Source organism: Euleptes europaea, chromosome 12 (assembly GCF_029931775.1).
Source record: "Euleptes europaea isolate rEulEur1 chromosome 12, rEulEur1.hap1, whole genome shotgun sequence".
Classification (NCBI taxonomy): Eukaryota; Metazoa; Chordata; class Lepidosauria; order Squamata; family Sphaerodactylidae; genus Euleptes; species Euleptes europaea.
In genome coordinates this window covers 3,258,293-3,285,365 of record NC_079323.1, presented here as the reverse complement: position 1 = coordinate 3,285,365, position 27,073 = coordinate 3,258,293, and the positions used below count along the sequence as shown (strand labels likewise).

Below are 27,073 nucleotides of genomic sequence, written 5' to 3'. Positions count from 1 at the left end.
GTCACAGCTGAATAATGCTAACACCCCCTCCTTTAAACAGGGACCAGTACAGTTTAAATTGCAACCTGCAATTTCAGCCAGACTCCAGTTTTAATCCTAAGTACACACTTATTCTACATTACACTGTACTGTACCCAGTCTGTTAAACAGCAACAACAACAAAATCACTCAGGGCTTGCTTCCTACTGTAGCTTTATTTTAAAAGACATGCACAAACAGGCGTTTACAATTTAAAACAGGATTCATTACAACTCGACTCCATCAGAAGTGGCTTCACAGAACACGCACTTAAAGAGGCCTAGAGATACGCAACGTTCCCTCTGAAGTGGACATAAAGTGGCCAGGATTTAATATTTTGTTGAGTCCCACAGAAATTTGAGTTCATTGTTGTTCGCAGAAAAAGAATTAGTAGGGTTGCCTACGCCAAGGATCATCACAGCTGCAATTCAGGGCCGACCCTGGCTCATATGCAAAACTGGGTCGGTCATCAAAACGTATACAACAGCAGGATTTGGGGGGGAGGAAAATTTAAAGCACAACCCGGTCAGGAGGGGGAGTCAACCATACTAAGTCAAGATTTCAAGAGTTCCTTAAAAAGAAAGGGGAAAAGTTCTTATATGACAGGCCCCCCCATTAACAAACAGAATGGGAACGCTGCCACATCGCCTCCAAAGCCTAAAATTCTTCAGAACTTAAGATCCGCTTCCTGGATGGGAACATTTTGTTGAGGAGAAGGGAAAGTGCAGCAAGAAGAGGCAGCAGTTACTTTAAAAAAAATAATAAAACAAAGCAGCTGAATGTACTCGAAGCTATGGTCCCATCTCTACGTCGCCCGGCAGGTACAGAGGAAAAGTTCGAGGTTGGCTTGGACAGGCAAGGCCGACCAACAAGCAAGAGAAGCCACAAAATGCTAAAGACAAGAAGTTAATAAATTAAAAAAGTCACAATGAAAGAGAAGACTCCACTGAGAGGTAGAGAGGCAGGAAAAACTACCCAGCAGTGGATTTTTCTGTTGTGCACAAAAGGATCTGCAAACTGCACCCATCCGCCAGCTCAGAAAGGGGCTTCCCAAGATCCGCGGGCTGCCATCATGGCCCGTTTCAGCTGCTCGTAGGTCACGAACATCACCACGTTCCAGGATCCCAGCCGCAAAAACGAGGGAGTGAAGCTGGAGAGGGAGGGGCAAGGAAAAGAGACGTTAGACACACTAGACAGGAGAGGTTGTGTCGCAGGGACAACCTTCACAAGGGTCACTCAGCTGTAGGAGAAACCCAAATAGGATCCTGGGAAGCAACGTTTAGGATAGCGACTCTAGGAAAACATTAGATTTGAGTCCAGGAGCACCTTAGAGACCAACAAGGTTTCCGGGGGTCAAAGCTTTTGAGAGTCAAAGCCCCCTTCGTCAGATTCAAGCCCGGCAGTTTTGGGCACCGCAATTTAAGAAGGATGTAGACAAGCTGGCATGTGTCCAGAGGAGGGCAACAAAGACAGTGAGGTGTCTGGAGACCAAGTCCTATGTGGAAAGATTGAAGGAGCTGGGTATGCTTAGCCTGGAGAGGAGAAGACTGAGAGGGGATATGAGAACCATCTTCAAATACTTGTAGGGCTGTAATATGGAGGATGGTGCAGAGTTGTTTTCTGTTGCCCCAGAAGGTCGGACCAGACCCAACAGGTTGAAATTAAATCAAAAGAGTTTCAGTCTAGACATTAGGAAGAACTTTCTAACAGTACGAGCAGTTTCTCGGTGGAACAAGCTTCCTCGGGAGGTAGCAGGCTCTCCTTCCCTGGAGGTTTTTAAGCAAAGGCTAGATGACCATCTGTCAGCAAGGCTGATTCTATGACCTTAGGCAGATCATGAGAGGGAGGGCTACTTGGCCATCTTCTATACATGGAGTAGGGGTCACTGGAGGTGTGGGGGGAGGTAGTTTGGAATTTCCTGCATTGTGCAGGGGGTTGGACTAGATGACCCTGGTGGTCCCTCTCAACTCTATGATTCTATGAGATCCCTGAGCCCTTATATCCCAAATCAGGAGGTGGAAGGGGTGTTGCAAAGAAGGGAGTCACAATGCAGAGGCACAATCCAAAATGTAATCAGCTTCTTTAGGAGCAGAGGGGAAATTCTCGGGGGCAAAAAATTAGCATCCGTAGGGAGATAAAAATCCTTCATCCCTATTGAGCCCTGGGGGGAGGGGGTCCATTGTTTTCAATTTGTGAATAAACTCAAGTTCAGCGATCTCAGTTGAAGCTTCTCTGTTTGAGAACGGACACTCTCAGGTCCGCAATGGAATGTCCTGGAAGATTAAAATTTTCTCCCACTGATTTTTCAGTGTTAGAACATAAAAAGAGCCCTGCTGGATCAGACCAGTGAGGGACCATCTAGTCCAGTGTCCTGTCTCACACAGTGGTCAACGGTTCCTCTGGAGGTCCAACAACGGCACAGAGGCCGAGGCCTTCCCCTGAAAAGAACATAAGAGCCCTGCTGGATCAGACCAGTGAGGATCCATCTAGTCCAGCATACCGTCTCACACAGTGGCCAACCAGTTTTTCTGGAGGGCCAACAATCAGGTACAACCAGAGGTTGAGGCCTTCCCCTGATATTACCTCCTGGCACTGGGATTCAGAGGTTGACTACCTCTGAATGTGGAGGTTCCTTTTAGTCACCAGGGCTTGTAGCCACTGAGAGACCTCTCCTCCATGAATCTGTCCAGATGTCAGATTTACGTCCATTTATTCTTTTGCGTAGCTACCCTCTGAAACTACCTTTGAGCAAACTGCGGTCCAGCACAGTGCAAAAAGAAGCTGAGGGCTTGCATCATCAACTCCCAGATCCTAATAAGCCCTCCCCCGCCCACCAAAGACCCTCTCTTTCCACAGAAGGCTGAGACTCACCCCTTGTAGAAGGCCAAGGGCCCCTCCTTGCGGAGCATGGTCAGGGCACAGTTCACGGCACTTCCGTATTGACCGGGGGCAGAGTTCATGTATCTCGTCTTCACTACATCAACGGGGGAAGCAATGATGGTTGTGAAGAACCCGGCACCGAATGCCGAGGTAAAGTGGCAGGGGAGGTTATCTGCAGAAGGGAGAGAAAGAGAGAGGGGTGGGCAGATCTGAACAGATTCACAACCCACAGGGGTATTCTTTGGCACCTGGTAAGGCAACCCCAGTCACCCAGCTGGCTTCATGTAGAGGAGTGGGGAATCAAACCCGATTCTCTAGATCACCACTCCAAACCACAGCTCTTAACCACTACACCCTGCTGGCTCCCAGAACTCTCATACCCCCTGCTCCAGGCCATTTGCTGCCCTTACAGAGGATCTCTTCTCCCCCGGTAGACTCAACAGACCCCATGATCTCCCAGGCATCCGTACCAGTCATGAGGTTGTATTTCAGAAGAGAGTCCTTGATCAAATCGTAGGTCACCAACTCCGCACAATTCACAAGGGCGTTGCGAGTAATATTAGGGGATGTTCCTAAACAAAGAAAAAAACAACACACATAGAATATTGTGAGTGTGGAACTAGGCAGTGGTGGTTTGGGGGGGGGGAAGCTGGTGTGACTAGAGGTTGTGGCAGCTGTACTGAAATCGGATCAGAGAAGAAATCCTGCTCCTAGTTCAGTCACTGGCTTGTTCTGAACATAAGAACATTCAAAAAGCTCTGCTGGATCAGACTGAGGCCCATTAATTCCAGCAGCCTGTTCACAGTGGCCAACCAGGCGCCTCTAGGAAGCCCACAAATAAGACGAGTGCAGCAGCACCATCCTGCCTGTGCTCCACGGCACCTAATATATTCGGCATGTTCCTCTGATCCTGGAGAGAATAGGGATGCATCATGACTAGTATCTATTTTGACTTGTAGCCATGGATAGCCCTACCATCCATGAACATGGCCACTCCCCTCTTAAAACCTTCCAAGTTGGTGGCCATCACCACATCCTGGGGCAGGGAGTTCCACAAAAAATAAGACTTCATACATGACCTGAATTCTGAACCTTAACTCAAGAAGCTGCCTTATATTGAATCAGACCATCAAGGTCCATCAAAGTCAGTATTGTCTACTCAGATTGGAAGTGGCTCTTTCAAGCTAAGGTCTGTCACATCACCTGCTGCCCAATCCTTGGACTGGAGATGCCGGGGGTCGAACCTGGGGCCTTCTGCATGCCAAACAGATGGTCTACCACTGAGCCACGGCCCCTCAGATTCTGAAATGTTTTGACAAACTCACGGCTGCTTCATATGAGAGCTGAGCATCATACAACTGAAAAATCAAATCCCTAGTCCTCAAGGAATGGAGGACCAAGTGTCCCAAAGCAGGGAAAGCAACTGGAGGTCTCTGTCGGCTGCTGCCACTGAAAAATCTGTCCCTGGAATCTCAGCATTGGCATCAAACTCCACAAACCCTTGACAGCTCCTTTTACCAACCTTTCCAAAGGCCTCGGACACCCTCCTCTTTCGCGATGGTCTTGTAGGCATCCAACGTCCCCTGGTACCGCTTGCCGCCTTCCGTCCGGGCTTGCGCCTGGAACCTCACTTTCACCACGTCCGTGGGCTGGGCCACAGCGACAGCCATGGCCCCCGTGGTGCAGCCAGCAAGGAGCCGACTGCCAATGCCAGCATCTGCAAACGTTGGCAAGAGGAACAGACACTTAGCTCAGAGACAAACCAGGACACCCACACGCTGCCTGCAGAAAGAAGGTCCCCAGTTAAGCAATCCCCTCACAGCAACGCAGGGCTGCTCAACCCCCTTTCCTTACCCCTGCCATACAAAATGCTCCAGAAATGTGAGCTGTCCCCAGATATAAGATCATCAGAAGAGTCCTGCTGGATCAGACCAGTGAGGGTCCATCCAGTCCAGCATCCTGTCTCACACGGTGGCCAACCAGTTCCTCTGGACTAGATGACCCTGGTGGTCCCTTCCAACTCTATGATTCTCTGGAGGTCCAACAGCAGGGCACAGAGGCCAAGGACCAGATGACCCTGGTTGTCCCTTCCAACTCTATGATTCTCTGGAGGTCCAACCACAGGGCATAGAGGTCGAGGCCTTCCCTTGAGAAGAACCTCAGAAGAGCCCTGCTGGATCAGACCAGTGAAGGTCCATCTAGTCCAGCATTCTGTTTCACACAGTGGCCAGCCAGTTCCTCTGGAGGTCCAACAGCAAGGCACAGAGGCCGAGGCCTTCCCCCGATAAGAACCTCAGAAGAGCCCTGCTGGATCAGACCAGAGAGATTCCATCTAGTCCAGCATCCTGCCTCAGGCTATGGCCAAGCAGTTCCTCTGGAGGTCCAACAATTGGGCAGAGAGGCCGAGGCCTTCCCACAATAAGGACCCAAGAAGAACTCTGCTGGATCAAACCAGTGGTCCATCTACTCCAGCATCCTATCTCACACACAATAGCCAAGTAGAGGGCCAACAACAGTGCATACAGACTGAGGCCTTCCCCTGATCTTGCATTTCTGCACTGGGATTCAAAGGTTGACTACATCTGAACATAAAGGTTCCCCTTCAGTTGGCAGTGCCTCTATGAATCTGTCTAATCCCCTTTTAAAGCCTTCTATGCCTGTGGCCATCACTAGATCCTCTGGCAGAGAGTCCTACATGTGTATAGAAATATTTCCTTTTCTCCATCCTGAATCTCTTGCCCACCAGCTTCACTGGATGCTCTCGAGTTCTAGTATTTTAGGAGAAGGAGAAAAGTTCTTTTTTTGTCACCACTCTCTACCCCATGCATAATTTTATGAACCTCTATCATGTCCCCTCTTAGTCATCTCTCTTCTAAACTGAAAAGTCCCAGACACTCCTCGTAGGGAAGGTACTCCAGTCATTCATGGAACATCAAAAGCCTTCCCAATTACAGGTCTTGATCCCCCCCAGATCCCTTCCCCTGACATGAAGACCGCTTCAGAGAGTAGGCGTGTTGGTCCACAGCAGAAATGCAAGATTTTTGTCCAGTAGCGTCTTACAGACCAACAAGATTTTTGGGGTATGAGCTTTCAGGGCTCCCTTAGTCAGATACCCAATCTATTTCCCCAATGGTGGCACTTGCCTTTGTGCTATCAAGAAGCGTTGTTTTTATATGCCAATTTTCTCTACCTTTTAAGGAGTCTCAAACGGGCTCCTTCTCCTCCCCACAACAGACACCTTGTGAGATAGGTGGGGCTGAGAGAGTTGGGAGAGAACCGTGACTTGGCCAAGGTCACCCAGCTGGCTTCACGTGGAGGAGTGGGGAATCAAATCTAGTTCACCAGATTAGCTCATGTGGAGGAGTGGGGAATTGAACCTGGTTCTCCAGATCAGAGTCCGCCACTCTTAACCACTATGCCACCTTCCGCTAACGCAAGTCAGCCGGCTCCTTCCGCCGGAGGAAGAGCACCACCATCAGGGGATCAGGCACAACAAGCTGAAGACCAACTTACGCTCCGAGCCCTTGGTGTAGAACTGCTTCACTGAGTCGTAGAGCCCGATGCGGACGGAGGCGAAGCTCATCTGACGCTGGAGGCCGGCCACCAGCCCGTTGTAGAGGCTCTTGGGGCCTTCATTCTTCACCATGGTGGCGATGGTGCCAAAGACACCCTTGTACTGGGCCGAATTGGCCACGATGGCCAGCTTGCTTTCTCCTTGGATCTGCGCAGGAAAGAATTGGGGGGGGGGAGATGAAGAGGCGTTAGAATGGATCGGGGCCCTGCTCGGCCCAGTTCGTTAAACCATCTGAAGAAAGGCACATGTTGGAAAGCCACCCAGGCTCCATCCACTAGAGGGGGATTTTTGTTGGGGGTTTTGCCATCATCATAGCTGACTTACGGCGACCCATAATTTTAATTTTCCAACAGTCAGAGCAGTTCCTCAGTGGAACAGGCTTCCTCGAGAGGTGGTAAGCTCTCCTTCCCTCGAGGTTTTGAAGCAGAGGCTAGATTGCCATCTGTCAGCAATGCTGATTCTATGACCTTAAGCAGATGATGAGAGGCAGTTCATGAGAGGGAGGGCACCTTGACCATCTTCTGGGCATGGAGTAGGGGGTCACTGGGGGCGTGTGTGGGGGGGAGGTATTTGTGAATTTCTGGCATTGTGCAGGGGGTTGGACTAGATGACCCCGGTGGTCCCTTCCAACTCTATGATTCTATGACCCTGTAAGTTTTCCAAGGCAAGAAACCTTCGGAGGCGGTTTGCCATTGCCAGCCTCCACGTCACGACCCTGGTACTCCTTGGAGGTCTCCCGTCCAAATATTTGCCAGGGCTGACCCTGCTTGGCTTCTGAGATCTGATGAGATCAGGCTAGCATGGGCTATCACATTTTATGCTTCCAGGAGAGCATAGTCACCCCCTCGTGAGAACCAGCCACCCTCTTGAATAGGAGTAACCAGTGTGGTATAGTGGCTAGAGAGTCAGATTAGGATCGAGGAGACCCAGGTTTGAGTCCCCACTCTGCCACAAAGCTGGCTGGGTGACCCTGAATCACACCTCACCTTCCTTCCATGGTTGTTAGGAGAATACAATGGTGAAGAATGAACCTTGTATGTCAACTTGGAGGGAAGGAGGGATAAAAAGGTACCCCCAGTGTTGTTTTATCCTCTCATTCCTGTTTTCCAGTATATTTTTTAAAATTACCCCCCTGCACTTGGACTTCCTCTGCATGTGTGTGGTTCCGCCTCCTGTGGCAGCCATTTTGTGGTTGCGCGCCCACTACTCCGGGTCAGAATCCCAAAGGTGCCCACAGTCTCAGCAAGGTCAGGGACTCCTGTGACATGCAAAGGGCCACTCAGCGTCCATTTTGGAAAGCACACAAGGATGAGGAAGAAGCAGGTTAACACATCAAACCACCTTCAGGCTCACCTGCAACCTGACTTTCGCCGTGTCCAGCGGGAAGGTGACCAGATCTGCGATGCAGGCCGCCGTCCCGGCCCCGACAAACTTCACCATGGCCGTCGGAGGGACATCCGTGGGCTTGAATCCAACCATTTTATTAACCCGGCACAGGTTTTGTGGAGTGGATGAAGGGCACAAGAGCGGCAAGGAATGCCGCTGGGGGCTGATGCAGTGAAAAGGTCAAGATGAATGAACTCTGCCCCTGGCTGGAAAAGAGACAATTCTGTAGTGAGCAATCCCCATACACGGCTTACTCACTGTGGTCCCAAATCAGGCCCATGCACACCTGGGAATTAAGTTCACAGCTGGGAATTCCATAGGGACATAACATAAGAAAGGCCATACTGGATCAGACCAAGGTCCGTCAAGTCCAGCACGACAGCATCTGCACAAGAGTCAACATGGGGACACACAGACTTCGCAACATGTGACTCAGCCCTCGATAACCTGGTTGACCGCACACGCTTCAGTATACGCTTACTGTAGATGCACACTTGGAGACGCGACGGGTGCGCAGGAAGTCCTGGAATGCAGGATTCTATCTAACCACTAAAAATGTGCACAAGTCTCAATGAGAAAGGCGGGCTATAACGTTACAAAAATTTAAAATCTGTTTTAGCCAAAGTGTGTTTCAGCCCCATTTTTAGGGTTGCCAGGTCCCTCTTCGCCACTGACGGGAGATTGTGGGGGCAGAGCCTGAGGAGGGCAGGGTTTGGGGAGGGGGGGGACTTAAATGCCATAGAGTCCAATGGCCAATGCTGCCATTTTTCTCCAGGTGATCGGATCTCTATCGGCTGGAGATCAGTTGAATTAGCAGGAGATCTCCTGCTACTACCTGGCAGTTGGCAACCCTACCCATTTTATACTGAGGAGGGGTGATTTTAAGCGATACAAATTATGACTGGTAACCATTCGGGATTGAGTCCATATTGCAATTTCCACGGCTTGGTCGAGGGCCCGGTCCCCACTGCAGCATCGCGTTGCCTCTCGCTAAAGGGACATCTCCGACAACACTTTAAAGCTCTCTTCGGCCGCAGACCTGTTGCCCTAGCAACAGACGTTACGTCCCAAGGTGGCCACAGCCTACAACTGATTGGCTGTTGCCAAGCAACAGCCAGCAGCACCACAAAAATCACATCACCGCAGTCAGCAGGTGACCTTCGGACCTTGCCAGGTAAGAGCAATGCCGAATGAATGTTGGCTGGGGGAGGCTACTTCAGGGATTGCCAAACGAAGCGGGTCGTTTAGATTTGTTCTAATCCGGTTTCAGGCCTAGTCACGGGTCTGAAATGGCCTTGTTCCCCCGGTGGACAACCTACACCAGGAGATCGACAGGGAGATTGCAACCCTGTTAATTTCTCCTGGAACTCTTGGTTGGTTTTGACACCATCAATCTTGGCATCCTTCTGGACCGCCTTTTGGGGCTGGCGCTGGGAAGGCCCCATTCTGCAGAGGTTCTGGTCCTACCTGGAGGGCAGGCTTCAGAAGATGTGGCCATGGGACTGCCAACTCTGCCCCTTGGCCTCTGAGGCCAAAAGAGTGTTATGGATAGCGTGCACCGCCAAAAAGACAAATAAGCCGGTTCTAGATCAAACCAAGCCTGAACTCTCCCTAGAAGCTAGAAGGACTAAACGGAGGCTGTCTTATTTTGGTCACCTTATGAGACGACAAGATTCATCAGAAAAGACAATAATTATAGGAAAAGTGGAAGGCAGGAAGAAAAAAGGAAGATGCAACAGGAGATGGATTTACTCCATCAAGGAAGCCACGGCCCTCAGTTTGCAAGACCTGAGCAAAGCCGTTCAAGGTAGGATGTTTTGGAAGACATTAATTCATAGGATAGCCATGAGTCAGAGGTGACTTGATAGCACTTAACACACACATACCCCTCGATTATCTCGCTCTTAGTTCACACTTCTTTTTTAGTCATCAAGTCACAGCTGACTTATGGCAATCCCACAGAGTTTTCAAGGCAAGAGATGAAAGGAGGTGGCTCGCCATTGCCTGCCTCTGCATAGCAACCCTGGACTTCCTTGGCGGCCTCCCATCCAAATACTTACCAGGACAGCCCGATCTCATCAGATCTCAGAAGCTAAGCAGGGTCAGCTCTGGTTAGGAATTGAATAGGAGATCCCTTAGCTTCTGAGATCTGATGAGATCAGGCTACCCTGGGTGAAAGACATACAGAGGTGGTTTGCCCTCGCCTGCCTCTGCATAGCAACCCTTCCTTGGTGGACGCCCATCCAAATACCGAATAGGGCCGACCCTGCTCAGCTTCTGAGATCTGGCTAGTCTGGGCTGTCTACCTACTCAAATATTCCCTTGCCTGTAAGTTTCACCTGCGGAAGTCCAAACTACTCTCTGCCCTGCTCTGGCTCCCGGGTTTTGCAAGCCACCCCTGCAATTAAAATCTTCTCAGCCCTTTTGCTGCCAGTTACATTTCAGCAACACGGGCATCTCCAACAAGCCCCAGCCCCACCTAGGAGAATCGGCTTTCAGATGACAACAATATCCTCGGGAAGAGACAAACCTCCTGCCCCATTTGCATCCACACAAGCCCAAACAGGTCTGTAAAAATGCAAGGTATTTCTCCACATGGGAATAAGCATAGTTTTCCATACAGTGTGGTGCAACCACTGATGCAACAGGTTTGTGGGAAATACAGTATCAAATCCCTTCCTTCAGCCATTAGGTGTCTCTGGGCGGCCTTGGGGCCCGCAGACGTGCAAGCCAAGCTTACCCCATAGGGGTGTTGTGAGGCCGCTAATTCCATTCTGAACTCCTGTGAAGGGGTGGCATAGAAGACAAGTACAGACTGATGTATCTTGAACACACATAAAGCTTCCTTATCCTGAGTCAGAAACTTGGTCCATCAAGGTCAGTCCTGTTTACTTGGACAGGCAGCGGCTCTCCAGGGTCACATCACCTACTTGCCTAGTGCCTTTAACTAGAAATGCCGGGGATTGAACCTGGGTCCTTCTGCATGCCAAGCAGATGCTCTGCCACTGAGCCACGGCCCCTCCCCATCTTTAGTTCTGTCATGAGGGGAGTGGGTCTCCAGATACCCAGGCATAACCTACACATAGGTCAAGAGAGCCACCCCAGAATTCTGCTTTCCAGCAGCACATTTTAACAACAGCCAAGCCTGCAGCTTGTACTAAAGATTCTGTACCGCGGAAAATCTCTGGGTTGTCATTTCATTGCAGGAACTGAGTCAGCAGTAACAGGAATCCAGTCACACATTTCCCACGCAAGCGTTGCAGCTTTTCAGAGAAGATTGGTAGGTAAAACGACATTCGGTAACAGTTAACTTTGCATTAAGGAGACCGCCCATGTGGAGGGCTTCCAACCTATTGATCCTCACTATAACAAGACTCCTGCTAATGATAGCAATCCACCCCCCAGCTAATACATACCTTAAAGCCATAGAGTGGCCTCATCAGCTAAAAGTTCATGTATCCGCCCCACTCCACCAAATTCACTCACCCCCCCGCGACTGTCTACATTCTGCCCTATCGCAGGGTGCAGACAGGCTAGTTTTTTTAAAAAATCAAGGGGAGTACTGTGTGTGCTAATGGGGGGGGAGTTCATATTTGCCCAAGCCTCTCCCCCTCCCTCTATATATTTAACCCATATACCTCTGGGAATCTTTCTGCATCTAGAAGGCACTTCTGAGCCCAGACATCCAGCATAACATGGTGGTCTACAGGCCAGCAACTGATGCCAGCACCATTAACAACTCATCCAACACGGTGTAGCTTTTAAACCACTTTAGACACATTACCCTTACGCAGGGTAACAAAATCCCATCCCCAAAGCACTGAAAATCCTACTTAGCCACCACGTACTCCTAAAATCACATCATGTGTGGACACCATTGAATTTAACTAGCACCTTCTTAAGGACTAGTAACTTATTCAGCCTCCAGAATTCTGCAACCAATACCAGATTCTGCAGTTCTGCAATCTATAGCTAGAATTGCCCATACAGGTAAAGCTTAGGCGATGGTTTTGGGCAAATCATGAGTGAGAAAAGATTTTAATCTGCTATTCTGCATCGTCTGGAATTTGGCACATCACAGGAATAAGCAAAGAGCAGTAGGAGACACTAAAGTCCACCCTTTAAGGCCCAGAAATTTCATTAAGCAACTTTTTCAGTTTCTGAGATTTTACTCACATACTTTCAAGTATATCTTCAGGACTAGAAACTTGCTTGGTGTGTGTGTGTTTTTTAAGTGAGCCTGAGATTCAGCAACTTAATTTTGCCCCCCATTCTGCATTTTCTTCCACACTGGCAGAGAATTCCATCATGCCAGCTGTACCCCACAAAGCCGCCATTCACCCTTGAAAACCATCATTACCTTATTCAAGTATGTCAGGATGCCAGCAGCGTGATCAGGATTCTCTAAAGGTATCCCGTTCGTCAAATTTGTTCAACGCCACCGCGGCCCGACTCCCTTTACTTGCCATAGAAAGAGCGGTTAAAAGACGACACCTAATAATCATAATACTTATCCTGCAGAGACAAAAGGGGAAAAGAGAGTTGTCAATGTCATTTTTTATTTCCAGGATTACAACGTAGTGCAGAGTCAGGCTCCCGAAAGGTCAGCCAGCGGAGAGATTTGCATGAAAAACCTCCACAGCTCAATGCATTTGGCTCCCCCACCCCTTGAGAAAACCAGCTCAGACCAGAAGGAAAGGGGAACGTCTTCCAGATAAGCCAAAGCAAGCAAAGTACACCAGGAAACACTCTCTCCATCAGCCCCCAGATAAGGATCATTGAAGCGAACTTCACAACTTGATCACATTTGGAGGACAAGCCAAGGGAGAGCCCTTTGTGGGCGGATAATGCTCTGCACAAGTTGAATGCTCTTGAACATGTTATGCTGGCCTTTGGAGCCACTGACAGTAAATTAGATCACAAACAAGTGTACCTCCTCCAAAGATGTTGCAGCAGTTAAGGTGCCAGGCTAGTACTGAGGAGATCTGGGTTCAAATCCTCACTCGGCCACAGAGCCCCTGGATGACTTCAGACCGGTCACTCTCGGACTAAGCTACTTCATAGGGCTGTTGTGAGAATAAAACAGAGGGGAGAACCAATTATGCCAGAGGGCGGGGGCAAAATGGAATAGATAGAGCTCCAGCAATCTAGCCCCAAAGCAATCCACAATTAATTTTCGAATCCAGTAGGACCTTAACGACCAGCAAGATTTCCAGGGTATAAGCTTTCAAGCGTCAAAGAAATCTGACGAAGGGAGATTTGACTCTTGAAAGCTCATACCCTGGAAATCTTGCGGGTCTTTGAGGTGCTACTGTCTACCTTGCTCTTCTATTGCAGACCAACTTGGCTACTGACTTGAATCTGCAACTAAATGCTTCATAAGAGGTGTGAAACAAACCTTTTAAAAGATGCATTTTAAATACATTACAGACGTTTTTCTGCCCCTGAGCATTTCCTCCCTGCTCTAATCCACCCAATTAGATTTTGCACTGCACCTTGGCTTCCTGACTCCTTTCTTTGCAACGCCCCTCCCACCTCCAGGATATAATGCCTTAGGGATTCCCATTCCTACTTGTATCTGACGAAGGGAGCTTGGAACTTGGGGTCGCCTGAGGCTTCTGGAAACTAAAGGGGAAGGTGAGTTAGCACTTCTGTTTCCTGGGGGCAGCGGGCAAGACCTCTGCCGCCTACCCCCTCCATCAGAAACAGGTCCACAGTGAAACATGGCCCAATGCCAGGCACTCTCCCTGCTTCCTGTGACTCAATTCTAACCATTAAGAGATTTAAATAATCCCCATTCTGGGCAATAACACAACTGCAACAAACAAACAAGGTCTTTTCAACAGTTTTTTTTTGGGGGGGGGGCTGATCCTTACATAGGGGGAAATGAGGCACAGCCTAAGAGCGCAGTGGGAGGGAGAGGAGAGGGAGAGAAGACGGGCGGGGCAAAAAAGGCACCAGGTTAATGCTTTTTTTGGGGGGGGGGCTGATCCTTACATAGGGGGAAATGAGGCACAGCCTAAGAGCGCAGTGGGAAGGAGAGGGAAAATGGGGGGGGGAGAGGAGAGAGAGGAGAGGCCCCCCAAAAGCACAAAGTCCCCCAAAAAGAAGAGACGGCAGGAGAGGAAAAAGCCCCCGATGGACGATCGGGGGGACGTAGAGGGAGATCCCCCCCACTGCGCAACCCCCCACCCCAGCGAAGCAGGAGAGCAAAAGAAGCCCCTCCCGAAGGATGAGCGTCGAGGGAGAGGGGAGCCCCCGCCGGGCAGGGGGGCAGGAAAGGAAGAGAAGCCCCCCAAGGCTGCCCACTCACCTGGTGCCGAGCAGGAGACCCAGATGCCGGCGCAGGCAGAGAAGGGGACCGGAGGCGGCGGCCCGAGCTTATAGAGCCGCCTCGGCCCGCCCCGCCGGCGGATCCGCCCCGCAGGAGGGAGGTGGGGAGCGCGGCGCCGCGGGGCATGTGCAGAGTGCGCTCCCCGACGGGGCAAAAAAAACGGGCGGGGAGGAGGGTGTTCCCCCCACACCTGGAGTCAATGGGATTTACTGCCGAGTAAAGCATGCCCCGGTCGAAGATTCCCAACACCGGGTCGGGAAATTCCTGGAGATTTGGGGGCGGCGAAGCGGGGGGGAGGGAGCCCGGCTGGGGGGTGGGATGCCCCAGAGCAGGGCTTCTGAACCCTTTCCCACTCGCGACCCCTGTTCACCCAAGAAACAGGGATACAGATCAAACATTAACGGATAATAACTCAAAGAAATTCGTTTTAAAGGTATACAGATGTACTTCTAGCACTCTGCACAATGTAAAAAGTTTATCTGGTTTTGTGAGCTGCCTTGAGCAGCTCTCTAGAGAGTGGACATATGTGTTTTTTGAATAAATAAATGCATCAGCCATGGCAGACTGAGCTAAAAAGATAGATTCTCTCTACCAAAATAAATTAATCAGTATCTAGCACTAAACACATGATGTGCAAATTGTGTTTTACATATATAAAACAGGGATACAGATCAAACATTAACTGATGATAACTCAAAGAAATTCGTTTTTAAAAAAACTTCGTAACATTAAGTGACGCAACCCACAGTTTGGGAAGCTTCGCCCTAGAGCCCACCTTCCCAAGCTATCATTTCCTCCAGGGGACCTGATCTTTGGGGTTGGAAGATCAGCTGCGATCTTGGGAAGACTCCAGCCCCCACAGGGAGGTTGGCAACCCTACCCAGGTTCCTTTGCAACCACCTCACCCCCTTCTGGAGCAGGCGTCCGTCCATCAGGTAGGGTTGCCATCTCCAGGTTTGGAAATTCCTTGATTTTTGGGGGGGGGGGTGGAGCCAGGGGAGGGCCCGGTTTGTGGAAGGAAGGGACCTCAGCAGGGATGTAATGCCGGAGAATCCACCCTACAAAGGCGCCATTTCCTCCAGGGGAACTGATCTCTGTCGCCTGGAGATCAGTTGTAATTTCAAGAGATCTCCAAGCCCCACCTGGAGGTTCATGATCAACATACACATGAAGCTGCCTTCTATTGAATCCTTCTATTGAACCCTGGGTCCATCAAAGTCAGCATTGTCTACTCAGACCGGCAGCAGCTCTCCAGGGTCTCAGGCAGAGAGGGCTTTCATGTCACCTACTTTGCCTACCTAGTCCCTTTAACTAGAGATGCCGGGGATTGATCCTGGGGCCTTCTGCAGGCCAAGCAGAGGCTCTACCACTGAGCCAGGGCCCCTTCCCATGGCTCTCCAGGGTCTCAGGCAGAGGTCTTTCGCATCACCTACTTGCCTTGTCCCTTTAACAGAAGATGTCGGGGATTTGAACCTAGCACCTTCTGTATACCAAGCAGATTCTCCGCCACTGAGCCACAGCCCCTCCCCTAAACATTCACATGAACACAAGAAGCTGTCTTATACTGAACCAGACCCTTGGTCTATCAAAGTCAGTATTGTCTGCTCATACTGGCAGTGGCTCTTCAAGGTCTCAGGCAGAAAAGGGTCTTTCACATCACCTACTCTGCCTAGTCCCTTTAGCAGGAGATGCTGGGGATTGAATCTGGGACCTTCTGCATGCCAAGAAGAGGCTCTACCACTGAGCCACGGCCCTTCCCCAAAAGGGACGCCTACCACCATGAAAGCTGAAGACTCTAGTCTATTAGCTTTTGAGGTAACCTCCAGGCTCCAAGTTTTAGCTTCGTGCCATCTTCACCCTCCTAAACAATTCCTTTACTTAACTTCATTGACAGGCTGCCTTTCACACAGAGACTCTGGGCAGACGACCCAAATACAAAAACCATACAATGACAGATTCAGAAGACGGTCGCGTTTTCACACATGCTGAACAATGCACTTTTGTACATGCTGAGAAACCGCCAGTTTCCTAAATGTGCTATACACTGTATGCCTGACTACTCTAGGTCTACTTACCACCGTGCATACAGCAGACTCCTTCAGCTAGACCCCACTCCAAACGCACCTACAACTCTTTTACAACAAGGGTGAAAAACAGTTTCCTACAACCCCCTTTTTCGACCAAGGCCAGTAGCTGACTCAAGTTCCCCCGCCCCCATTAAGATTATCAACAACATGTAGGGAAGAGTCCCTATAATAGAGGCTTAATGGGAACATTATTTGCCAGGTGATGTTGCTTAACTCCAGAGATGAAAAGCTTCACCTGCAGCACATTAAAGTCTTAATGTGTGGGAATGGACAGGTGAGGCTTTTCATGGCGTGCAGGTAAATCACATCACCTGGTAACTAACTAACTTAACTTAAGCCTCCCTTAAAGGGACAAGACTTTTTTTCTCTCTCCAGACAGTTGGCAAACCTCATTCCTGATAAACAGGGTTGGCTGGAGGCTAAGAAAGGTCTTTTATGCATGGCTGTTTCACTCAGCCGTCACCCCTCAACGACTTTGGGTCTTTGTTTGGATTATGTACGCCGTTTCCGCCCATCAGAGGTCGCCTCGCTCTCCCTCTGCATTTTCCCGTGTTTTGTCCACGTTTTCAGGGACCTGTGTTATCTCCAATTTTAAAACGCGGGGAAAGGCAGGGGTAAAGCAAGGCGATCTCTGACGGTCGGAAACGGCCTGCGTAATCAACACAAAGTCATTGGAGGGGTGACGGCGAGTAAAAAAGCCATGCATAATAGACCAAAGACTCCTGTGAGCTGAAATGCTGAACAGCTGTTTGGATCCTGCCCCTTTTTAGAAGGAAAGGCAGGTGAGCACAGTTAAATACACATGTAGCAGTAGGGTTGCCAGCCTCCAGGTAGTGGCTGGAGATCTCCCACTATTAGAACAGATCTCCAGGTGACAGAGATCAGTTTCCCTGGAGAAAACGGCTGCTTTGGCAATCGGACTCTATGGCATTATACCCCGTTGAAGTCCCTCCTGACCCCAAACCCCGCCCTCCTCAGGCCCCACCCCCCAAAATTTCAGGTATTTCCCATCCCAGAGCTGGCAACCCTAACCCAACCTGCAGCCACCCACCCCCCAGGACGTTCATCACATTTTCATGCTTTCTTTTGCTTTAACCCTGGATTCCACAGGGAGGAAATGAGTCAAATGTTGGGACCGCTGCTGAATTAAGTGAACTTGACACAGACCTCAAAGAGACATTCTGCAAAATAGAAAAACTTTATTAAAAAAAAAACCCTACAAAAACGGGAACGTGCTAGAACATTTGCTGAGATCGCCTCTCCTCCCAACGAGAACAGCAGGGCTTGTTTCCTCTTTATGGCAATCTTCAACAGCACCCTTTCATTTGCTAGTGGGGTCTCAGGACAGGCATGGAGTTCTGTGGAAGGCAGCTCTAGGAAAAGGAGAAAGGAATCCAAGTTAGGCCTAGGAAGGAGGGGCCCAGCAAACAGGTATACCTGCCCCCCCACCCAAGTAGGAGCCGCCTAAATGCCAAAGGACCTACATAGCCAAGTAACAGCAGATTCCCTTGCTCCGCTCATCTCCACCAATTGCAACACACCCAGAAAATATTTGCACTAGATTCATGATGCTACAGATATCTCTTTCTAGTGATCTCTAACTAATCTCAGTTTCAGAGGGTACCCGTGTTGGTCCTGCGGTAGAAGAGCAAGAATCGAGTCCAGGAGCACCTTAAATACAAACAAGATTTTCAGGGTATGAGCTTTCGAGAGTCAAAGTGAGCTCTCAAAAGTTCATACCCTGGAAATCTTGTTTGTGTTTAGGAGCTACTGGACTCGAATCTAATTAATCCCAATGCATGAATCTGCCCTACATCTTTAGATTCCTCTCGGACTCCTTTTTACGAGTACCTTGGCTCTTTAGGTGCTTGGCACTTAACACACACATTACTTAGGGTTGCCAACCTCAGGTGGTGCCTGGAGATCTCCCGCTATTACACTTGATCTCCAGATGACTATGATCAGTTCCCCTGGAGAAAATGGCCACTTTGGAAGGGGGACTCTGTGGTATCATATCCTGCTGAGGTCCCTCCCCTCCTCAAACCCCGCCCTTCTCAGGCTCCACCCCCAAAATCTCCAGGTATTTCCCAACCCAGAGGTGGCAACCCTACCATTAATATAATTATTAGGAAACCTCGATTTCATAGGGGGGCTGAATGAAACCACAGGGAACCTTAAGGGTTGAGCTGACAACTAAAAATTCTTTAAAAATATTATATGTATATATTTATTAGGTATACACAATAAAATGTATAAAAACAATAGGACTGGACTGCAGGCTACATATACAATCGCAAGTATAAACCATTATAAAAATAATCAGCACCGCTGATGATATAACAAAATATAAATGACCAATAGACCATACGCCTTTTGGCCTTTTGAGCCTTCCTCAGTGGTCAAATAATACAAAACACAATTAATCAGAAACACATCCGGAAATGCACTTTAAAGAGTAATTTAACTGAAATTTGTAAACCTTATATCCTGTGAGGCTAGATGTAAATTAATAACACCAATAGGGTTGCCAACTTCCAGGCAATAGCTGGAGATCTCCTATTACAACTGAGCTCCAGCTGATAAGAGAGCCGTTCCCCTGGAGAAAATGGCTGCTTTGGCCATTGGACTCTATGGCATTGAAGTCCTCCCCTCCCCAAACCCTGCCCTCTTCAGGCTCCACCCCAAAAACCTCCTGCCAGTGGCAAGGAGGGACCTGGCAACCCTAAACACCAATCATAGGTCTTTCATGGTAATTTGCTCACACAAGTATCTGGTGCAAAAAAAATTTGTGTCTCCAGATGTGTTGTGACATCAACACATGACAAAATCTATTAATGAAACCACCATATCTCGTGAGGAAAATACAGCCCTGGGGATGTAGTCCCCTTTGAACATATTTACTGATACGTACCAGTTTGCCATATCGTGTCCAAATCAGGAGAAACTTTCATAGGAAGACTGCATCAGACGCCATGGCTCATGTTTACTTTTTAAAGTTTTCATTTGTTGGCTTAGTATTTTGCTTTGTTGGGCGGCACAGTGGTCCGTACTGAAGCAATTAATATAATTGATATTTGCATCTTGCCACTTTTGACAAGAACATCTCACGAAAGCCCACGCTGGCGGACAGTTCCCGACCGAGGCCGCTTCTCGCGTTTTCCTGGCAGCGTTACTCTCGGGGAGTACTTGGCAGGATCCACTCCCCCTTTCTCAGCCCAGAGATGGCTGCTTGTGGCTTCAAAACGGGGACTCCCAGGCCACCTGCGCCAGAACCATCAACCTTTTCAGCTGCTCGAAGGACACAAACATCACCACGTTCCAGGAGCCCAGGCGAAGGAATGAGGGCATGAAGCTGGAAAAGAAGGCAGGGAATCGGTGAAGGTTTCCCCAGAGGCCCAGAAGGCTCCGTTCCCTCCACCCTCAATATTCACCGTATCACAACAATCCAGATTTTTTTTACGGCCAGTTTTTACAATGGACATTCAATTATTTTGCTATAATGGGGTCGTTTTGTGCAGGTTTGCCTGCGATACACAATTTGTTATTGTCATTGAATGTTCTGTAGGCTCATTCCCACACTAAAGCCTGTCCTTACAACAACAAAAAATTCTACAATCAATCCATCTAGTACACTGGTTCCCAACCAGGGGTCCATGGACCCCCAGGGGTCCGCGAGAACTAAATTACGGTCCGCGAAACAAAGTTATAAACCCATAATAAATTAATATTTTCAATTAAAAGTTTTCTATTATAAAAATATATATTCAAATATTATTCTAAGTTTAATGTTTAACTAACAGTTATGATTAAAGTTTATTTTCAAATTCTCAGAATTTTTATTTTGAACCTTGGGGTCCCTGCACCGAACAAAAAAGTCCTAGTGGTCAAAAAAAGGTTGGGAACCACTGATCTAGTACATATTTATCCTGCCCTTTCTTCAAGGATAGGGTGCCAACCTCCAGGTACGGCCTGGAGATCTCCCCAAATTACAACTGATCTCCAGACTACAGAGATCAGTTCCCCTGGAGAAATAGAAATAGAAGAAGAGTTGGTTTTTATATGCCGACTTTCTCTACCACTTCAGGAAGAATCAAACTGGCTTACAATCACCTTCCCTTCCCCTCCCTGCAACAGACACCCTTTGAGGCAGGTGAGGCTGAGAGAGTGTGACTAGCCCAAGGTCACCCAGCTGGCTTCATGTGTAGGAGTGGAGAAACCAATCCAGTTCACCAGATCAGCCTCCGCCGCTCATGTGGAGGAGTGGGGAATCCAACCCGATTCTCCAGATCAGAGTCCGCCGCTCCAAACCACCGCTCTTAACCACTACACCACGCTGGCTCCTCTTATTTGCCATTGGGGGTTTGATTGCAGATTTTTGAAAACATTGCTTTGACAGCAGCTGCCACCACGCCTCGTGGATCTTCACTTCGTGGCAGACCATTTTGCGTGAGAAATATTGCTTACCCTTTGTAAAACGCGGTGGGGCCCTCCTTCACCACCATGGTCAGCATACAATTGAGGGCGTTTTTATACTGCCCGGGGATGGCGTTCATGTATCTTGTCTTGACAACATCCACTGGCGACGCCACCACCGTCGCGCAGAACCCGGCTCCGAAGGCGGCAACAAAATGGCATGGGAAATTATCTGCAGGTGGCAGAGAAGGACACCGCATGTTCAGGGTTCGAGCGAGCCAAAATACGGTGCTTCAAAAAGCTCCCTCCAAGGGCCATTTCTGAGAGCCAGCATGGGGCAGTGGTTAAAGTGTTGGACTCGAATCTGGGAGACCCAGGTTTGAATCCCCGCTTGTGCCATGGAGGTTTGCTGGATTGCTTTGGGGCAGTCGCATGCTCTCAGCCTAGCCTACCTCACAGGGTTGTCGTGAAGGTAAAATGGAGGAGAGGAGAATTCTTTAAGCCACCTTGGGCCCACACTGGGTAGAAAGGCAGGGATAAATTAAGTAAATAAAATAAATATTGGAGTTTTACATCCTGGTCTTTATTGCATTTCATGACCCCCTAACCCTGCTTATATTATTATTTTTTTCTCTGTGTAGCCTTTCTGGGGAAAGTGGCTGCTTTGGAAGGTGGACTCTATGGCATTATACCCCATTGAAGTCCCTCTTTCCCCAAACCCCGTCCTTCCCAGGCTCCATCCCTAAAATCTCCAGGTATTTCCTAACCCGAAGCGGGCAGCCCTAATGCTCTGCTATAGAGTTCACACCCAGACACTGACATTTCCTCCCGGGAAACAGATCTCTGTGGTCCGGAGATCAGTGACAATTATGGGAGAGCTCCAGGCCCCACCTGGGAGTTGGTAACCCTACTCCTTCCCAACGTATGGGGTCCAGCGGGCGGTCTCCTCACCGGTCATGAGGTGGTATTTCAGCACTGTTTCCTTGATGAGGTCGTAGGTAACCAGCTCCCCGCAGTTCACGATGGCGTTGCGAGTGATGTTGGGCAAAGTCCCTGTGAAGAGGCGAAAGAAGCAAAGGTTGAACATGGGAGCAGAGATTCCCGATCCCCTGGCTGGATTCCAGAGACGGGCAAAGTGCTGCAGAAAGGGAGCCGGCGTGTGAAACGGGTCCCACCTTAAGGGGACGGATGCCGCCCACGTACCTCTCCACAGGCCTTTGACCCCTTCCTCCCTCGCGATCGTCCGGTAGGCATCCACCGTCCCGTTGTACTTCTTGGGTCCACCGACCACCCTGATGTGTGCTTGGAAGCGCACCTTGACCACGTCAGTGGGCTGGGCGCACGTTACAGCCATGGCGCCAGTGGTACAACCGGCAAGCAGTCGAGTGAAGATGCTAGCATCTGAAGAAGAAGAAGAGTTGGTTTTTATATGCCGACTTTCTCTACCACTTAAGGAAGAATCAAATGGGCTTACAATCACCTTCCCTTTCCCTCCCCACAACAGACACCCTGTGAGGTAGGTGGGGCTGAGAGACCTCTAGGAGAGCTGTGACTCGCCCAAGGTCACCCAGCTGGCTTCATGTGGAGGAGTGGGGAATCAAACCCAGTTCTCCAGATCACAGTCCACTGGTCCAAACCACCGCTCTTAACCACTACACCACACTAGCTGGCTCCCTTTGAGGATGAGCCCCCTCTCTTGGGCCTCACCTCTAGTTGGAGAGAGGGCAGTTGGCCCAAGGTCATGAGGATTTGAACTCAGGTCTCCTCGGTACCGTTCCAACCTCCACACCACCCTGGCTGAATATGTAGCCACACAACAACTGTATATGTAACCTTGGAGCCTAGTGGGTGTACTACCACATCCAAATCTGCTCTGGCGTATCTCCTGGTGGCAGCGGACTTACTATCTGATCCCTTGGGAGCGTAGAACTGCTTCACTGAGTCGTAGAGGCCGATGCGGATGGACGCGAAGCTCATCTGGCGCTGGAGGCCGGCCACCAGCCCGTTGTAGAGGCTCTTGGGCCCTTCCATCCTCACCATGGTGGTGATGGTGCCAAAGACGCCCTTGTATTTGATGTTCTTTGTGGTCTTGGAAGCTTTTGATTCGCCTTGAATCTTTAGAAAGAAATTGCTCTCGGTAATTGGTAAGTCAACGCTGCAGGTGCGTACCAGGTTGAAATAGGGTTGCCAGCTCTGGATTGGGAAATACCTGGAGATTTTGGGGGAGGAGCCTAGGGAAGGTGGGGTTTGGGGCGGGGAGGGGCTTCAATGGGATATAAAGCCATAGAGTTTAGCTTCCGAAGAGGCCATTACTTACCTTTGAAAAATTATTTGCTTTCTTTGAGTAGCTTTATGCTACATATTCTTTGTATTTCTGTATAACATCTGCACTTGTAAATAATATATCACTTTTGCATACCATTTTGAGCTTGATACCATTATCTTTATCCAACCACCTGGAGGTTGGCAAGCCTAGATTGAAACCCGTTTAACGGTTACGGCTTCTTTCTGAAAACTCACTTGTAGCCTGACTTTTGCCGTGTCCAAGGGGAAAGTACAAAGGTCGGCTATACATGCTGCTGTGCCGGCACTGAGAAATTTGATGGTTACAGATGGAGGGACGTCTGTGGGCTTCAGACCGACCATCCTGCTCTGGGGAACAGAAGAGTTTTGGCTCCAAATAAAAAGAAATGCTTCGGGCAATGCTACATTCAGGCAGCAGCTGCTGACGGAGAAGGAAGTTGGGAGATACAAACAAGCCTGAAAAAAAGAAAAAGATAAACGGAATTGCATCTCCCTGGACTTAACCCTAATGAATTACAGCCATGAAATGGTCTCCCTGGATTTAACCCTAATGAATTACAGCCATGAAATGGTAGACATTTTATTTATTTATTTACTGTCCTTAGATTTCGCCTTTCCTCCCAACAGGGACCAAAAGCGGCCTGTATCATTAGGGTTGCCAACCTCCAGGTACTAGCTGGAGATCTCCTGCTATCACAACTGATCTCCAGCTGATAAAGATCAGTTCCCCTGGAGAAAATGGCCGCTTTGGCCATTGGACTCTATGGCATTGAGTCCAAACCCCGCCCTCCTCAGGCTCTGCCCCAAAAACTTCCCATCGGTGGCAAAGGGGGACCTGGCAACCCTATATATCATTCCATTGTTCTTGATTCTGTCCTCACAACAGCCCTGTGAGGGAGGTTAGGCTGCGGCAGCGTGACTGTCCCATGGTGCCCCAGCAGGCTTCCAGAGCAGAGTGGGGGTTTGCCCCTGGGGCTCCCAGATCCTAGCCCAGTGCTCTCACCACCACACCATGATGCCTTTCAAAATGTCATGTTAGGCAGAGGGGACCTAAGACACTATGGGGGAAACGGGGGCTGATCGGCCTGAACAGCCCCGACTAGGCCAAGTTCCTCAAATCCCAGAAGCTAAGCAGGATCGGCCCTGGGTCGTACTTGGATAGGAGGCACCAAGGTACTTGGATAGGAGACTCAAATCCAAGTAACCAGGGCTGATCCTGCTTAGCTTCCGGGATCTGACAAGAATGGACTAGTCTGTCCCTTTAACAAAGTCTTAATGTGTGGAAATGGGTAGGTGAAGCTTTTCAGAGCATGGAGGTAATAGACACCCCCTGGTCAATAACATCCCTTTAAGCCTCTGTTAAAGCAGCAGGGAACTTTTTCTCCAGGCTGTTGGCAACCCCACGATCACAGAAAGATGATCATTCAAAAATCAAGACCAAAGGGGTGCCTACAGAGGAAGCATTTTTACAGACATCTCTAGCATCGTGATTTGGATGGTTCCTGTCCATCATCTAAACTAGTATTCCTGAGGAGTAGCACCTTGAATCAGTGCCAAAGGAGGAATTCAGGCCACATTCCAGGAAGAGGAACAAGTTGGCTGGCTCCTTGCACAGTGACCGGATAACCTCTAATCTCGGACGCATCACACCTTCCTGACCTGTTTTTGAGCGGCTACCTGCTAGCCCATAGGTCTAGAGAAAATTATCCTGTCCCTTTAATAAGGTTTTAAAATGTGCGGAAATGGTTTTTAATTGGGTTTTATTGTTTGATTTTAGAATTATTACTTTTGCTGTTAATATTATATGTGTGATATTCCCCGCCCTGAGCCTGGTCTTGGCCAGGGAGGGAGGGTTATAAATAGAGTAAGTAAGTAAGTAAGTAAATAAATAAATAAATAGGCCTTTTAAGCTTTTGCATGCAGGCAAATAACATCATCTGGCAAATGACATCCCATTAAGCCTCTGTTAAAGGGATAGAACAAGTTTTTCTCCAGGCAGTTGGCAACCCTAGAAGCCCTGAAGAGTCCTGTTGAACCCGAAACATGAACAACACGTTTATGAGCTTTTGTAAGCTAGAGCCCTTTTTATTGGGTGCGTGAAATGTCCCAGGGTGTGGCATTTCTCATATCGGTCCAGATAATCCTTTGCTTCATGCCACAATAAATGGGATAGACTTCCGGGTTGGATAGGATTTTGATGATTCCCAAATATTTAGATTTTGATTTTTGTGAATTAGCTAACTATCTAATCCATGCTTATCACAAGTCAGAATAAATACTACTGGGAGCAGAGGACAATTCTCATCTTGAGATTGGATAGCATTAGAAATAGGGCTACCAACCTACAGGCGGGGCCTGGAGATCTCTTGAAATTACAATGGAGCTGCAGGTTACAGAGATCAGTTCTCCTGGAGAAAATGGCCGCTTCAGAGGGTGTGCTTTAGGGCATTATATCCTGCTGAAGTCCCTCCCCTCCCCAAATTCTGCCCTCCAAAGCCTCCACTCCCAAATCACCCGCAATTTCCCAACCTGGAGTTGACAACAGAGACACTTGCCCTTGGTAGCTGTCTTCCCCCAGTCATAGAATCATAGAGTTGGAAGGGACCACCAGGGTCATCTAGTCCAACCCCCTGCACAATGCAGGAAATTCACAACTACCTCCCCCCCACACACCCCAGTGACCCCCTACTCCATGCCCAGAAGATGGCCAAGGTGCCCTCCCTCTCATCATCTGCCTAAGGTCATAGAGTCAGCATTGCTGACAGATGGCCATCTAGCCTCTGCTTCAAAATCTCCAGGGAAGGAGAGATCACCACCTCCCGAGGAAGCCTGTTCCACTGAGGAACCGCTCCAACTGTCAGAAAATTCTTCCTAATGCCTAGATGGGAACTCTTTTGATTTAATTTCAAACCGTTGTTTCTGGTCCGACTTATCCCACTTCACAGGGATGTTGTGAGGATACAATCGGGGGGGGGGGGCTACATATACTACCTTCAGCTCCTTAGGAAGGACGAGATAAAAATGTAGTAGACAGACAGACAGACAAAAATGCATCCCTTACCCAGGAGATCTTGGCTCCGGAAGCCGTCTTCTCAAATCCCTTCTGACCGGCTTTGAGGATATTCCTCTTGAAAGGTGGGTCCAGAAATGTTGGAAATATAGAAATTATCAGGTTGGGGGTGAAGCAGCTCCTCCATCCATTTCAGGTATCCCTTAGTAGTCCAATTTACTTTATCCATGCTCTTGTCCGGCTCTTTATTTATAGAGACCTGCCTGGGGGGTGGACTTAGAGCTGGACACAGACCGTTGTAAACAGATCACTTCTCAGGGTCAGGAAGTGTAAGAGCACAAACCTGACCTTCCCTTCTCCCCACCACCCCAAAAGCAGGTTTAAAATAGAACTGGCCTTTTTAAATGTGATAACATTCTCAGAGCTATTACCTACTTTTCCCACTGTGTGTTACTGTTGGGGGTGGTGCGTTTACCACATATGTGCCAGAGATCGGGACGCAACGTTCAAATCTTTCTGCAAAGAGGGGAGAATCCCATTACGCAGTTTTTCATTTGCAAAAGTGATTTATGATCTCACTGAGTTTGGCCTTACGACAAGCTTGTAAGGTAGGCCTCTATTAACTTCCGTTTTACAGACAGGGCAGCTGAGGCTGAGAGTTTGCTCAAGGTCTCCCCATTATACCATTAGAAAAGAGCGAGGGTCCAGTGACACCTTAAAGACTAACAACATTTCTGGCAGGGTAGGAGCTTTCGTGACGAAGCACATTACAGGTTGCGGAAACCAAAAACGGTCCTGGTCCCAAGAAATGGGTGCTCTAACATATCAGAGTGAAAAGAGAACAGAACAAGGGGGAGGTGGGCTGGAAAATGTATCAAGGATAAGAAGCATTAACTGTTTTTATTTTTAGGTTTAGTATCACATCTGGTGTGTTACAAATCAATAAAACTACCGATACATAAAAAGATAACAAGGGATAAATGTTTACTAGGGTTGCCAGGTCCCTCTTTGCCACCGGCGGGAGGTTTTTGGGGAGGGGAGAGACTTCAATGCCATAGAGTCCAATT

At 49.0% G+C, this 27,073-nt stretch overlaps 2 protein-coding genes across 2 annotated transcripts; both read right to left on the bottom strand.

Annotated features, from left to right (window-relative positions):
• Positions 1-1,047: 1,047 nt before the first annotated feature.
• On the bottom strand, positions 1,048-12,340 carry LOC130485399 (dicarboxylate carrier SLC25A8). Its single transcript, XM_056858584.1, has 7 exons — positions 12,219-12,340; positions 7,826-8,064; positions 6,412-6,619; positions 4,421-4,615; positions 3,369-3,470; positions 2,890-3,070; positions 1,048-1,168 (listed from the first exon to the last, which is right to left on the bottom strand). The coding sequence occupies exons 2-7, from the start codon at positions 7,949-7,951 to the stop codon at positions 1,054-1,056; spliced, it is 927 nt and encodes a 308-aa protein (XP_056714562.1). The 5' UTR covers positions 7,952-8,064; positions 12,219-12,340; the 3' UTR covers positions 1,048-1,053.
• A 7,147-nt stretch (positions 12,341-19,487) lies between these two features.
• UCP3 (uncoupling protein 3) lies at positions 19,488-23,370 on the bottom strand. The gene is made up of 6 exons (XM_056858583.1): positions 23,213-23,370; positions 22,597-22,807; positions 21,896-22,093; positions 21,644-21,745; positions 20,744-20,924; positions 19,488-19,631 (listed from the first exon to the last, which is right to left on the bottom strand). The coding sequence occupies exons 1-6, from the start codon at positions 23,336-23,338 to the stop codon at positions 19,517-19,519; spliced, it is 933 nt and encodes a 310-aa protein (XP_056714561.1). The 5' UTR covers positions 23,339-23,370; the 3' UTR covers positions 19,488-19,516.
• Between the last annotated feature and the right edge of the window lie 3,703 nt (positions 23,371-27,073).

Bases quoted from the DNA above. Each gene is read 5' to 3' on its own strand.
- UCP3 (XM_056858583.1), bottom strand. From the start codon at position 23,338: ATGGTCGGTCTGAAGCCCACAGACGTCCCTCCATCTGTAACCATCAAA. The intron at 22,808-23,212 runs GTGAGTTTTCAG...TTCTTTCTAAAG, and splicing joins CGGCAAAAGTCAGGCTACAA to ATTCAAGGCGAATCAAAAGC. The intron at 21,746-21,895 runs GTACGTGGGCGG...GCCTCTTCACAG, and splicing joins GGTCAAAGGCCTGTGGAGAG to GGACTTTGCCCAACATCACT.
- LOC130485399 (XM_056858584.1), bottom strand. From the start codon at position 7,951: ATGGTTGGATTCAAGCCCACGGATGTCCCTCCGACGGCCATGGTGAAG. The intron at 3,471-4,420 runs GTTGGTAAAAGG...TTCTTTGTTTAG, and splicing joins TGTCCGAGGCCTTTGGAAAG to GAACATCCCCTAATATTACT. The intron at 3,071-3,368 runs GTACGGATGCCT...TCCCTTCTGCAG, and splicing joins GAAATACAACCTCATGACTG to ATAACCTCCCCTGCCACTTT.